This window comes from Rhamphochromis sp. 'chilingali', assembly GCF_963969265.1.
Source record: "Rhamphochromis sp. 'chilingali' genome assembly, chromosome: 21".
NCBI lineage: Eukaryota > Metazoa > Chordata > Actinopteri > Cichliformes > Cichlidae > Rhamphochromis > Rhamphochromis sp. 'chilingali'.
Window position 1 is genome coordinate 19,831,353 of NC_137949.1, and position 15,083 is coordinate 19,846,435.

A 15,083-nucleotide genomic window follows, 5' to 3' on the forward strand; every position below is an offset into this window, starting at 1 on the left:
TCAAGGATCGTCAGAAAATCAGCATCCAAATTATTATTATTATTATAGCCAGATTTGTATAAAATGAAATCAAAATGAAGCACAACCTCAACATTTTTACCCCGAGAGAAAATAGAAAAATATCATTTAAACAAAAGAATCTTTACCTTAATACTCAATTTGTAATAAATCCTCTAATCATAAATATACATCTCTGACTTTACAAGACAATCACGACATACACAAAAAAGTCAAAATGGCAATAAATCAGAAAGCTGCGATCTTATTTTCTAAAGAAACAAACGATGGTTTTAGTGTCAAGTGTAGAAAAATTCACACAACTCTATTCACCTCCCTGCATATTTTTTTACTTATGTGCAATGACAAAAATGACCAACTGTACCTCTTCTGAAACACTGGCTCACTTTCCAGGAGTTAAAACAGATTATTGTCACTGTGCCTGTGTGTATAATTAAGTAAGCTTGAGCAGGAGCCAAAGGGACTTAAGCATAAAGGTTGAAAACATCAATCAACATGTCCAAAACATGTCTTTTGTTTAATCTTTGCACAAACAGAATAAACAGTGGTCCACTGGTCCAGCCGGTTCTTTGCTTCAGGTAGTGAGGGAGGAGGCGGCTTGGAAAAAGGTGTGCTCCCCCAGCTGGTCGGCGAGTGGTTCCTGGGGCTTGCTGGTTGTTGTTAGGTGAAATCACACACAAAGAGGGCGCTACAGCAGAAGCCTCCGTGTGATTTCTTTGGTTTCTACACATTGCTGCACTCGCCCTAAAGGGGTGTGCCAAATGTAACTCAATGGTGCGTTTAGACTAATTTCTAAACGTACCATTGAAGTAAATCCAATCTTTTTGTGTTAATTAAAAGCAGGTATATAAATCTGGTTTTACAATTATGGCATTTATAGGAAGACTCAAATCATTTTGGGGGGGTATTTGATCCATTTACAGATTTCAAGTGGACAAACACAAATGTGATCAACAGTCTTCATCCAACTCTCAGAATTAGGCGATTTAGTAATTCCTTAAAATCTCTGCAAGCATCACAAGACTAAACTTCAAAGAGTCATTTACAAGCTGGCAACTGAATGTGTCACATAAGGCAGCGCTAAAATTTTAAAACTAAACCTTTGTTTGATAAATCTGTGTGTGATCTGTGGCCACATCAGTAAACCGTTTAACAGAGTCTGTTTCTATGTGCAGTGCGACCGAACAAGCGTTTTTTGTTTTGTTTTTTTAAACTGCGAGGCAAAGTTAAGTCAAAATTTCAAGTCACCATCTCAAAATTTCCACTTGCCGGCTCACACGTCTGATTAGGTGAAACTTTAAGTGAGACTCGACTTGAGATCCTGAGTCATTGAGTCGAAATTTTGAGATCTGACACCAAAATTCTGATTTACGCTTGGCTTTTTTTTTTTCCCCCCTTTCCAGTGCTGGAAGCAAGCTTCCACAGAAACCCCTGAATCGGCATATTAAAAATAAAAATCTGAAAATTTCTGAATCTTGGGCCAAAACGTGCTCTGATCATGGCAGCTTCAGAATATTCCAAACATTCAATATGAATGTGTGAGTTTAAAGTGCACAGGAAAAAAATAATTATCCCCGAGCTCAGAGGCTTTGATCTGCATGGCTTTGTTATTAGTCTCTGCCCCAAATTCAGAAATTTAACATTTTAAAAGAATAAATACAAGACTGGATCAAAGAAAAAGCACATTTTAAAAAAAAATAACTATGGCACAATCAAATAAATTGCAGTTTGACTCATGTAAACAAACAAATCTCTGAGATGAAAACATTTTCTGCACTTCAGTGTTTGATACAGTCGTTCATTCTCCAGGTCCTGAGCCCCCCTTGGCTGCGTGAGTCTGAATCACAATCGGTGTGTTCTCCCCTGCAGAAGGTAACGAGAACAGGTGATGAACAGGTGTGTGGTGTGGGAGTGTTCTTAAATCAGACAAGCTATCAAAACCACTTACGTCTCACAGAAAATGAAACATGAAGGAAAGTACGTCTCGTCATTTAAAAATAAATACATAAATAATATTACTGCCTGGGTTCACTGCCTTAGTTTAGCATGTTAGCGCACAAAAGCAAGGTATTTGACCAGATGATGGCCCCAGAAAACAAGTTAAGTGAACACTATCGGTACCAAATTTCATGTCACTCCATATTTGTACAAATCTTTCAGCCAAAACTCCAGAACTATAAATCTGTACGAATTATTATGTGTCAAGATCAATCTGTGCAATCTGCTCATACATGCAAAAGGAGACTTCCCAAAGAGCTTAAAAAGAAAACCGCTACTATTACAGTTTGAGCCATGATCTTTTATAGCAGGGAATAAACCATATAAATAGTATAACGCCATAAAAACAAAACAAACATCCTTCCAAAATCCTTTAAGATAGAAACACTGAAAAACACTTAATGAAGCTTTTCTCATTAACAACAACAACAGAAAACATAAGCAGCACAAAAACCTTTAAATCAATTCTTTGCTGCAAGATCTAGCAGCAAGTTAAGCAGCACAGAGCAGCAGGAAGCCGGCAACAGGTGAATGTATTTGGAGGAGGAATAACACCTTACCTGAATGCATAGCGGCATTGCTAGAGTTCGGCTGAATAACTATTACGGGATGGTCTGCTGTAAAACAAAATTCAACACTGGGTAAATCAACACGGCTTCTTAACAACATCTCCTCGCTTGCTTTTGTCTCGGCTTGAAATGTACAAAGACGAGAGAATACAGAGATCAAGATCAGCGCAGAATTTAAAGGATTAGCATGACATTTTATTAGGCAACAGCACCAGCGAATTTAATAACTGCCACTCTACATGCAAGTCTCATGTATTAGAATAACAGTAATCTGACCTTCAGCACGTCTTAAAATGACAGAAATATAACCTCACTTGACCTATGACATGTGTCATTATTTATTTAACAGAAATAAGCCAGAATGCAGAAGCAGTGTTTAAAGTATACGAACAAACTTACAGCTTCGATTGCAATTAACAGCGTAACAAGCATTCAGGGGTTTGGGGGGGGGGGGTGTCAAAGGATCATCAATTACAGAGATCAAGATCAGGGCAGAATTTAAAGGATTAGAGTGACATTTTGTTAGGCAACAGAATCAGCATTAGTGATTTTCATTAATACGACTCTACATGCAGGTTTTGTCAGAGTAAAACAAAAACGATCTCCCCTTTAGCACGTCTGAAAATTAGACGGGGGGGGGGGGCTATTGGGTTTGCAAAATCGCATCTGAACAAACCACAAAACATCTGGAACAATGTCCACTAGACAGATGAGACCAAAGTGGAGACATCTGTCCACAATCCGCAGGACCACGTTTGGAGAAAAACCAAACACAGCACATCATCAAAAAGTCCTCGGTATGTGATAAGGGACATAAATCACTTTAAAAAAAAAAAAAAAACAACAACAAAAAAAGCTTTGGATTTCCCATGCGTCCTTCACATTAAGGATTTAATACATGGACAAAAAAAAATCTTCCACAGTGAATCACTGCTGTAAAATCTAGCAGGCGAGTCAAGCAGCGCAGAGCAGCAGGAAGCTGACAACAGGTGAACGTTACCTGAAGACGGAATAACACCTTACCTGAATGGCTAGCAGCATCGCTAGAGTTCGGCTGAATAACTATTACGGGATGGTCTGCTGTAAAACAAAATTCAACACACAGCTTCTTAACGACATCTCTTCACCTGCTTTGGTCTCGGCTTGAAATGTACAAAGACGACAGAGTTTAGAGGTGAAGTATCACCAGTTACACGGATCAAGATCAGGGCAAGATGTAATGGATTAGAGTGACATTTCATTAATTTCCACTCGACGCGCAGGTTTCATGAGGATAAAAGTAAAAAATATTTTGCCATTTAGCACGTCTTAAAATTAGATGGAGGTGGGGGGGATATTAAGGCTATTTCGATAAAAATGTAAAGTCCATCATTCTGCAATGAGAACGATTATTCACAAGTCGAAAGCATTCAAGACAGCTGCCAATCTTCCTAGCAAATTTACCCAGAGATCAGAAAAACGAAAAAAAAAAACTCCAAGAGGTCTGTATCTGAGATTCTTTAGGCTACAGTTATCATGTTAAATGTTAAAGTTCGAGAGAAAACAATTAAAAACAGACCAAACAAGTATGGCTTGTTTAATAAAGAAAAAAAAATTAAAAGTGACAGTATGGTTTAGGTTTGGAAAGTTGCATCTGAACAAAACCTTGAAGGGGTGATGATCTAGGCTCGTTTTGCAGCCATTGAGTCAAACATGAACTCCTTTGTATAGCAAATTATTCTAGAGTCAACTGTTAGGCCATGTGTCTGACAGCTAAAAGTTTGGCCCAAATTAGGTAATGAAATTGGACAATGATCGCAAGCACAGCAGCAAATACACACCAGCTAAAAAAAAAAAAAAAAAAAAAAAAAAAAAAAAAAAAAGAGAGAAAAAGTGCTGCAGAGGCCCAGTAAAAGTTCAGACCACAACCCAGTTAACATGCTCAGAGCTGTGCTTTGGTAAATACCCCCACACACCCCACTGAAAAGAAACAAATCAACGAGTTGCAATGGGACACCCAAAGTCACGATTAAAATGCTGCGGTGGGACCTTAAGAGAGCTGTGCATAAACAAATGCCTCCACTTCAATGAACCAAAGCAACGTTATAAAGAAGAGTGGGCCAAAGTCCCTGCATCCCTGTGAAACACTGATGAAGTCATCCATCCATCAGTGGTTCTTCAAGCTACTGAGTCATGGGGTGTACTTCGTTTACCCACACACTGCTTCTGCATTTTAGCTTAGTGTATATTAAAGAAACAATGGCAGTGTAATATGTCATCAGCTGTTGTTCATCTGAGATGTTTACTTCATTTTTATAGACTATTTTCTAAACATGCCCTATACTGAATGAAGATGTACCCCCCTTCTTGGCAAAGTTAACTTCCTGCTGGATTTACTGCACATGCACAGTTAAGATCAAGATTACCGGCAGGGTTACAACTGCTCAGCATAAAGTAACACCCGTGTTATCAGTACAGCAAAACTGGGCAGTAAACACTTCAAGAGGCTGTCGACTGTATCTAAGAGAACCCAGTTAACGCCTTCCTGTGCAGGCTTTCCACAGGAAAACACATAATTAACTATATCTGTGAAAAAAAGGCAGATTAAGCTGTGAAAACTAATATTTCCATATCATTAATCCTAGATTTCTAGAGGAAACATTTTCATTTTAAAAATGCTGACAATCAGAAACTGGACACTACACCATTTGGGTTTCCAACTCCAGCTCTTTGTTTCTATGCAAGCTGCTGCCTTGCTCAACTGTATACATTCTTAAGTGAATATAAAACAGTTCCTCACCTGCATCTTGTTCTCTAATCTGAGCCTCCAGGTCCTCAGGGTCCATGTAGACGAAATTGTCCTCTTCATCTTGTGGTTTGCACTTTCCGCAGCAGCAACAGCAGCAGAGGCAACAGCAGCAGCAGGTGAAAATAGTGCAGCACACAAACAGGGTCTAAAAGAAAACCAATGTGAGTATTAGGAGAGTTTTTGGACACTTTGCAGCATGCTCTGGTCACATTTTGGCATTTAAATTTCTGCATAATTCACCTACTACCAGAACAAACAACTTCATGTTCTGTTTTCACCTTTAAAACTACATCCCCTTGCCTCTCACCTTGAACCAGCACTTGGACATGAGAAAGTAATATTTGACTCCCTCCTCCCCAAACTGCTCGGCCACCGAGAGGCCCATGGATCCATATTGGTCGTAGATACCACGCTTGTCCAGATCAGTGAGGATGGAGTGGGCATTATTGATCTCCTTGAACTTCTCAGCTGCTTCGGGGTTGTCTGGGTTCTTATCAGGGTGATACCTTAATGCCATTTTCCTGGTCAAAAGAGAAATTAAAACATATACAAACAAGTGAGGGTTTAAAAAAGTCGGTGCTTTTCTTTGAAATTTTGCTGCGACGTTTCAAAGCGGCAGAAAGAAATGAGGCAGGTCAAATCTTCTTGCGTTTCACGCATGCACAGTACTGGAACGTAAGCGTTTTCGGCCGTTTCAATGTGGATGCACAACTCTGTGAAAATTACTAAATATGCTAGAAGAGACACGGAGCGTTTTCAAACGAAAATGCAGTTTTCAAATCTATCCGGTCTAGTGTGGATGTAGCCTAAGATTTCACTAATGTCGCCATAAATCTCTGAAACAATGATGTTACTCTCACTAGTTAATTGTGCTATTGTAAGAACAGCACAATTAACAAGCGAGAGTAACATTTTATTTATTAGTTCTTGTAGCTCAGAACTGAAAGAGATAGTCACACCTGTAGGCTCTTTTCAATTCGTCAGGAGACGCTCCCTTCTCCACTCCCAGCAACTTGTACAAACTCTCTCCTGCTGTTGACATTTTCCTCTGTGGTCTGTTTGGATCCTCCATGTTTCAGGATGTGTTTTCTGTGACATAAAAAATGTAAACAATTCCACCCTTTTCTGACAGGCACAATGCAGACAGATCAGGAAAGTAACTTCAAGGGCTCAAAAGTTTAGTTGAAATAAAGAAGTTTGAGGGGAAAAAAGAACATATCTGGAAGTTCTGATGGACAGCACGCTCACCAAGGACATCATTCAGTATATCATTAATCTGCATTGAAGTAGGCGCATTACTTGCACACATTTGTACAATTAACCTAATTTAGCCTAACCTGCACGTCTTTGGACTGTGGGTGAAAGCTGGGGTTCTCTGGGATAATCCTACATGCAAATCCCACATACAGTCATATATCCAAATAAAGCTCAAAACAGAAAGTAGGATCAAGTTTAAATACAAAAGTTCCTCATACCAGCAGTTAGGTAAAGTGCTTTAACACGTGTAATTACACTGGTTTACAACTCTTGTTTATTGCTAATAAACCTAAATAGGCCTATTTGCTGGGGATGTTTGTTTTCCTTAAAAGGACATCATACTCCTTCACATTTACCTTTTCACTTAAAAAGGTCAGCCAGTCTCTTTCAAGAACAACAAATGCATTTCAGCACTCCTTAACTTACATGTTGTAGAGCTGTTATGTTATAGTTGTGGCAAATTCTGCTACCCTACTGGCTAAATTTGTCTTGAATTTGACATTTGTAACGTCAACAAAACTTGTTACCTTGATAAATAAAGGACATAGGCGGCACTTTACCCAAACACTGACTGCAGCTTCTAACTTGTGACAGAAATGTTACTTCTGGTTCAAAATGGCTTGATATTCATGAGAGATGTTTGACCGATTATAAGTCAACAATTCATTCACATGAATCAGCTTTTAACACGACTGGCTGCATAACTACAGCTCACTCATAAAAACATTAGTTTAGCTCTTACATTCAACTTGTTTTGCTTTATTTCACGTGAACACCTGCGGGTTCAGACTGCTAGCTGACGCAGATACGTTTAGCAGGGCGGCTTGAGGAACATGCTCACTCTTACTTACCAGATAAATAAAGATATTCTCTGTTTTCCGTCGAATCATAGAGTCCGAATGTTGTCCGTTGACTAATTTAATATTTATTCATTAAAATAACTCAGTTACACGACCTTTTTATGTTAACTTTGCCTCCTCGGGACCTGGAGGGAAGTTGTGAAAGGAGCCGCAACACAGAAGCCGGAAGTTTGAGAACATTTTTTTTTTTTTCAATTTAAAGAACTTTATTTAAACAAGTACACAACCAATCAGCATCGTCTAGAGAGTCGTCTCTAAATCCTTTCCGATTTTTTTTTTAAAATTTATTAATATAAGATTCAGCTCACATAAAATTTGAAGACCTTGACAGTTATTATAGTTTGCTATTTTCTATTTATTTTTATTTATTTATTTATTATTTATTCGATTTTTTTCTTTCCAATACAGTTTCAAATGACGTTTTATTCTTATAATTATAGCGAGGTAGAGAAGTGTGTGAGGGTGGTGCACGGAATGTATGATAACACTGAGGTAGTAGTGATAGATGTGTTGAAAGTGGGCGTGGGATTGCATCAAGAAACATCTCACCCCTTCTAGTTTGGATCTGTGATCTGATGAGGTCAGCCAGGAATCTTCATGGAGTATATAATGTTTGCAAACAACATTGTGATCTTTAGTGAAAGTAGGGAGCAGATGAAGAAGAGTTAAGAAAGGTGGCGATATGCCCTGGAGAGACGAGGATTAAAAAGGAGAAAAAGTGGAAGACCACAGAGGAGGTACGTGGATGTACTGTGGGAGGATATGCAGAGGGTTGGTGTGGCAGATGAGAATAGATAGGGTGAGATGAAGGGAGATGATCTGCTGTGGTGACCTCTGAGGATTATTATCAGGGGCGAAATTTAGGAAAATCAAAACAGGTATTGTTACAGTACAAATGTCAGCTGACTCACAATCATGTAGACAGACATCCCAAGTCTCAATAAGCAAATGCAACAAAATTTAATCAGGCAGGCTGTGATAAAAAAAAAAAAGTATCTAAACTGCCAAAGATTAAAACTTATAACATTTACTATCTATGTATTTCTAGTTTTGTGAGTTAGTTTTCCTTTTTTCCCAAATTAGCTTTTTAGTTAACTATTGTAAACATTGATCATGCATTGAAATGCACATTTCTGTCATTTCTATGCTGCTAGTAGAAAATTGTGAGTAATACCACCACAGGAGAAAACTCACCTCAATGAATAGGGGATAGAAAAAGAACAGTAACACGGGACGTAATCGTAACAATACTAGAACAGAAAATGAAAAACAGTGATTTGGTCTATTTTATTAGTAAATTATGAATATTCCTAACAAAAGAAAAGTTTTACAATGACAGTGGGTTTCAGTATTTTGGGAAATTTCAAAGCCAGTGCGTTTCTATTACAGTATGAATTCATCACTGTGTTTGCTCAATCTGTGGAATCACATTGATGACAATCTTCCCCATGTTTCTGTTAGCTTCCATGTGCTTATGAGCCTCTGCAATGTCATCCAGGCTAAATGTGCGGTCAATCACTGGCCTCAGGGTGGCAGGCTGGTCTGAGAAATATGGCAACACCCTGCCTGTAAAAGCTTTCACCAGGTCAGCTTTGTACTGTGAAAGGAAAATGCAAAGTACATATCAGGTCCAGTTGCAAACATATATATTACAAGAGATGTCTGAAAAGTAACCCAAGCAAGTTGCCTCATTTTGGCAAACCAGACCCAGGAGAGGAAAGCGACACTGACATGAGTCAGCGCAGAGATGACGAAACACAGCTGTTGTGTCACTTCTGTTTTCAATTCTTACCTGCAGGCTGCGAGAGCGGAGGAGACTAGTGAGCAAGTGGCCTCGCTTGGACAGCAGTTTGCCCAGCAGATCTCCCTCTACCGCCCTCCCTCCCATGGTGCCGTACAGCACCCACCTGCCATCGATGGCCAAAGAGCTCACATTTGACTCCCAGTTGCGCCCACCAATGCAATCAAGGATCACATTTGCTCCCTTGCCTGTGAAATTAGAGATTTTACAATTACAGGTAACTGCCCTTCTCCAATACAATCACGTTCTTGATTCAAAATAGCTCCAAACCAGAGATGCTAATCTTATTTTACATCATGGCCCACCACAGCCCACTTTGACTCCATGTTTAGTGTGAAAGTTTAGGAGTAAACTAATGCTGTGGTCTATACTGAATAAAGCCTTTAACTCAGTTTATTTGCATATCATATCCTCTTATGCAGATTTATTATTTCGGTGACCTTTTCCACCCATTGTGTTCAAATATATTCAAAATTATTTCAGTGTTTTGTGGTGTAGGTTAGCTAGGCTAAACAAGACCAATGAAGACTACATTTCTGCAGTGGAGAGTGAAAATACAGGAACTATTCTATCCTTCCGCTGTTTTTAATGCTACTTTACTACATTAGTGCAGTATGAATGACCATGTGGGAGGTTTGTATCAGTAGGAAAAGTTGTAAATGTAATCAAAATACACCGAGAACTCCAATCTTTATGCCCTCCTTTACATTTTCCAGTGGGCCTGATTGGACTCTTTGGCAGGCCAATTCTCCCCCCCGGTCTTATGCTTGACCCCTCTTCTAAACAAATACACTGTGACAGATTGAATAAAAAAATTTTTTGAACTAAAATGACAAAACAACTAATTTTTCTTTTATCCTTGAAAATGAAATCATGTGTTTTGACTTGGTTCTTAAGTATTGACGGAGGATTTTTTTGGAGTTGGTTACCAAAGCTCTTTGATGTGCATTTATTAGAAAGCTACAGAAGAGCTATGTAGCATTAAGCTCTGATTGCTACAGTGGTTGGAAACATTTAACTCTAATATAATGCCTGTGAAACAAAGACAAAACATTTGATAGCAATCTGAAGTATGCAAAAACAATGCTATCATTAGGAATTATCAGCAGAGACACTGCACCGTCGCCTGCAGCAAAATTAAATGCACGTTGATTTCCATAATTCACCTCCAGTGAAGTCATGCACTCCCTGTGCAAAGCTCTCCTCTTTGTAGTTGAATCCAACTACAGCGCCCAGTTTCTCAGCCAGCTTCAATTTTTCTGGGCTCCCGGCAGTGACAACCGGCACACCCCGAAACAGACGAACAAGCTGAACGGCCGCTGTTCCGACTCCGCTGCCTCCAGCGTGAACCAGCACCACCTCACCCTCTTTCACCTGAGCTGGAGCAGAGAAGACCGATGGCAAGTATAGAATTTGAACCAAATCTGACTTTGGCCTCTTGTTAATTAAAAAAAGTCAAATAGAAATAAATGTGACTCATTTAATAACTCAGTTGTCTAATCTTTATCCAAAAAACATATGAATATGAAGAAAAACAAAGAGACACAGAAATGTTTGCTATACCAACAAAATCCAGCAGTTGGAAAGCAGTGAGCCAGGCCTCTGGGATTGCAGCAGCCTGACACATTGTGAGATTAGAGGGAACGGGCATGAGAAGCTCCTCGGGCACAGAAACATATTCTGCATATCCTCCTCCACAGAGCAAAGCCATGACCCGGTCATCTGGTTTCCATTGCTTTTTCACCCCTGGACCCAGGGTGTGGATAGTACCAGCTACCTCCAGGCCTATGATGTCACTCTCACCAGCAGGAGGAGGGTACAGGCCTCGTCTCTGTGGAAAACACAAGATAATTATTTTCAGGCCTGTTTTATGCAAATTTAGATATAATTCAGAATACAGTGAGTCAAAGAAGACTGAAAGCAGGTTATGAGATTTACAGGAGATAATAGCACTGTGTTATGCTCTTTTGGCTACAATAATAATCTACCTGTAACAGGTCTGCTCTGTTGAGGGCAGCTGCATGAACTTTAATCAGGACTTCTCCTGCTTTGGGATTAGGTCTGGGAACAGACTGCAGCAGCAAATTCTCCGGTCCTCCGGGTACATCAACACACACTGCCCGCATCATCTTGGCAACACTAACGTAATGCTTGGACCACACCTTGAAAACAAAAGTAGAGTAGGCCTACATTTTTCTTTCTGGCCTGCAAGTAGTGCAACAAGAAAAACTGCAGCATGTAAAACTGAAGCAACTTTATGTAGGCTTTAATTTAGTGCTTAAACACTTACCGTGTGGCACGTATTTCTGAGTAAAAATCTTCCAGGTTGCAGGATTGGATGCATTAGATAACCTCTGCAGGGGCAATTGCTATTTGAGTGGAAAACAAAAGAGGAAATTAAGCTGTTAAAGCACAAGTTACAAGTTACAGAACATAAAGTATGTCATAATTTCTAATAATAACAACAAAGCAGAATTTTATAAAATGAGTGTTATTTGTTGATATCTGCATTTCCATAGATTTGTTTAGGTGCTCCATATTTAAAACAGCAATGTGCTTCAGCTCCTGTCTGGTGTAAAACCTTAAGAGTAAATTAATGTTGTGGTTTATACTAAATAAAGCCTCCAACTTGGTTTATTTGCATATAATATCTTTTGCGGATTGATTATCTCAGTGATCTTCTCCACCCAGTGTGCCCAAATGTATTAAAAAATGCCTCAGTGTTTAGTGGTTTAGGTTATCTGGCTATGGATTGTTGCCGTTAATTGTTTTAAATAATATCCAAGCATAAACCTCTGTGAGATCAAAATTAACTGTTCGTATTTGGTAACAGCCAACTCATCTGCAGTTATTTATGCCAAAGTCAGCACCTGAAGTAGCAGAAACAGTTAGACTCTCCGGTTAACACAGTTTTACATCTCTAAACAATTACATGGGACCAAAACCGTTTAAACCGCAAAGTTTGAAAATGCTGAATACAAGCCAGGAACTCAAGGGTTGAAGACATATCAGAACTATTTAGCAGAACAAAGGGAAAAAACATGGAGAAGAGACCGTGAAAAAGCGGAAAAGAGAAACCCCTTATTGTAAACGTATGCGTTTTTCTGCTTTTACATTATACTGTAATCTCCCCCTTTCCGTAATGCGCATGCGCAACATTCTCTCGCGCTTTAGACGGCTGTATTTTACATTATGTCCGAATCATTATCTGTTTCATTAAATAATGTAAATCGACAAACCTGATTGATTACGCTGTTTGACCTGAGCGACTAAAACCAGCGAAGCAGCAGTGAAGATAAGCAGCTGAAAACGAGCGAACAGCTCTCCTGCAAATGTAAATGAAGCCAAATCACTGCAGAGAATAAACTTACCAAGCAGCGATGTCAACAGCTGATCAACTTTGGAGTAACTGTGTGACATTTTGGGAAGTTTTGTTGTGCCATCTTCAAGCCTGGTTTTCAGTTTTGGCGCAGGAGGGCCAAACTCCAGAGGGGCTGGCTTTGCTTGTTAAAGGTATACTGCAATTTTACACCATTTTTTGTAAATATGATCAGGACACTTCGTATTATTTTCATTTATATAATAACTTAATATATGCAGTTAATATTTTATGGGGAACAGAGACAAATAAAAGTAAACTGAGAAATCTAACAAACTAGAGTCATGTTTTTGTAATATTTATTCAACTTTTTCGTTTTCTGCCTGCTGTAGCACAGCGATTTTCTCGTAAGCATAGTTTGCCTTATGTTCATGTTAATGTGGATCTGATGATATAAATGAGTCTACTAAAAAGTAGATTGAAAACACCCACAAGAAGATGACAAATCCCAAATCAATCAATCAAAGGAAAAAACCCCTCTAAAGACTCAGAGTTTACTGTGAAATAAGATGCTAAAAAACTTAAAGTAATGATAAAAAAAAAATGTTTTTGCTTAAAATGGCTGAAGGAGTTAATAGATGATCAAAATATTAGGAAAACCCGATCAATAAATATAGAAAGCTAGTGGAGATCATGACCAATATATATTTATTTTATGGCTCAACCCAGAGTACTCCTAGTGTCAGTCCCAAGCCCAGTTAAATAGTGAGGGTTTCACCGGGAAGCGAATTCAGCATTAAATCTTTGCCAAATGAATAACTGGCAGGAGGGTTAGTGGATACATCCGGCCGAAGATAACATTGAGCTGCCAGGCAGGAGGGTCAGAGGAAGACCAGGTAAGATTCACAGATATAGTGAAAGAGGAGATGAGAAAGAAGGTTGGAGAAGGATGACACGTTTGCAGATGATCCAATGGCTAAAGTAACAACTGAAGACTTGTGTCAAAGCAAATCTTTCTCAGTCAGAATAGCGAGGATTCATGAGCTCAGTGTTTCTAAAACCACCACATCTTTAATTACCAATATTTATATAAAAGCAACAGTTTAGGATATTCGAATAACAGTCTCTGATTGTATTTATTTGCACAGCATTTACAGTAAAACAAATGGTTACTCATAATGTAATTTTCTCCCAAAATGTACATTTACAATTCATTTTTTTATCATAACCCCAAATAGTGAATTATATGAAGCAGGAGGGCGAAAACTGCACAAAATCGAAGTATTTTTCACAGTCACAGTGTAACGTGCAAGAAGCCCTGCTACTGTGCTGAAACTGAATCTCTAAGGAATGCGCTGATGAACAATTACTGCACACTTGCAAATCACTAACAAAACCTCCATTAGACATGCTTTACAATAGGCTATTATATTACAGATGGTGAGACTGCCATGAGACCAAACACACCTGTACGACTGCGCTCAGAGTAGTGCACAAAAATCAGGTAATAAAACTGATATTTTTGGTTTTAATCTAAAAAACAAAAAAGCTCAGAAAATGCTTTCCTCCCCCTAGTTCTTGGACATAATGGATCACATCTACAGAAGACCTGAACTACAAAGAGTGTTAAGAGTGCTAAACCAAAAGGAGGACCGAGATCTGCAACGTAAGCTAATCATGTTGGATAAACAGCACCGATACACCCAGAAAATGCTTCAACAGCGAAGGGACAAACTGATAAATGAAGCAAGACGGATGGTGATGGTACAAGTCTGTGAACCAAAAGCTACAGTCAGCATCGCTATGAAAGAAATCGCCGAGTATGAAAGAAATGCAGACGCAAACTTCTCCAGGGCGATATACACATCTGCTGGACGATTGCGTCCTAGCAAATCCAGCTATGAAGGATCTAAACTCGTGGAACAGGGTCGATCCATATCAGCACCACCACCATCGACTAAATCTACAAGCTCTGTGAGACACAAAGGGAAAGTGCAGAGCAACTTGTCACTTATGCAGATGAAACAGATTGCAACGATTGACTCAATATCAGAAAAAGAGCTGGCCAGGCAACAGCAGAAAGCCCAAGAGGAAATGGAAAGGCTGAGACTGCTTCAGAGAGAAATGTTACACAAGAAGGTGATGGAATTTATAGAGAAGCTGAAAGATAAAAAAGACGTGGAGGTTATTACGAAACTTTCGTAGAGGAATTTGAAAGTTTGGGCACTTTTACACAACTCAATATCTTAAAAACGAAACTATTTCTTATTAGTTGTTTGATGTGAAACAAACTCCTTGATTATGCTGAAACTGAATCTCTAAGGAATGTGCTGCTGAAAAATTACTGCACTTACCGACAACCGCTTGCACTAGACACGCTTTACAATGGGCTATTGTATTACATGTGCTGAGACTGCCATGGCAACAAGCATACCTGTATGACTGTACTCAGCGCAACAGTGTGCAAAATAAT

The 15,083-nt window shown here is 39.1% G+C and overlaps 2 protein-coding genes and 1 long non-coding RNA gene across 5 annotated transcripts; 1 reads left to right on the top strand and 2 right to left on the bottom strand.

Annotated features, from left to right (window-relative positions):
* Positions 1-234: 234 nt before the first annotated feature.
* dnajc5gb (DnaJ (Hsp40) homolog, subfamily C, member 5 gamma b) lies at positions 235-7,650 on the bottom strand. Of its 3 annotated transcripts, XM_080870079.1 has the most exons (7): positions 7,482-7,650; positions 6,333-6,462; positions 5,681-5,894; positions 5,365-5,518; positions 3,609-3,665; positions 2,577-2,630; positions 235-1,881 (listed from the first exon to the last, which is right to left on the bottom strand). In XM_080870079.1, the coding sequence occupies exons 2-7, from the start codon at positions 6,443-6,445 to the stop codon at positions 1,817-1,819; spliced, it is 657 nt and encodes a 218-aa protein (XP_080726205.1). In that variant the 5' UTR covers positions 6,446-6,462; positions 7,482-7,650; the 3' UTR covers positions 235-1,816. The 3 variants fall into 3 exon arrangements, with proteins under 3 accessions (XP_080726205.1, XP_080726207.1, XP_080726206.1); XM_080870081.1 differs by lacking the exon at positions 3,609-3,665; XM_080870080.1 differs by lacking the exon at positions 3,609-3,665 and having other exon boundaries at positions 2,577-2,633.
* Positions 7,651-8,551: 901 nt separating this feature from the next.
* tp53i3 (tumor protein p53 inducible protein 3) lies at positions 8,552-12,795 on the bottom strand. The gene is made up of 7 exons (XM_080871319.1): positions 12,663-12,795; positions 11,582-11,660; positions 11,280-11,453; positions 10,855-11,122; positions 10,458-10,670; positions 9,283-9,479; positions 8,552-9,087 (listed from the first exon to the last, which is right to left on the bottom strand). The coding sequence occupies exons 2-7, from the start codon at positions 11,633-11,635 to the stop codon at positions 8,890-8,892; spliced, it is 1,104 nt and encodes a 367-aa protein (XP_080727445.1). The 5' UTR covers positions 11,636-11,660; positions 12,663-12,795; the 3' UTR covers positions 8,552-8,889.
* On the top strand, positions 12,670-15,024 carry LOC308389792. The gene is made up of 3 exons (XR_013970333.1): positions 12,670-12,804; positions 14,048-14,114; positions 14,186-15,024. It is a non-coding gene; the product is annotated as an uncharacterized lncRNA (long non-coding RNA).
* The last annotated feature ends 59 nt before the right edge of the window (positions 15,025-15,083 follow it).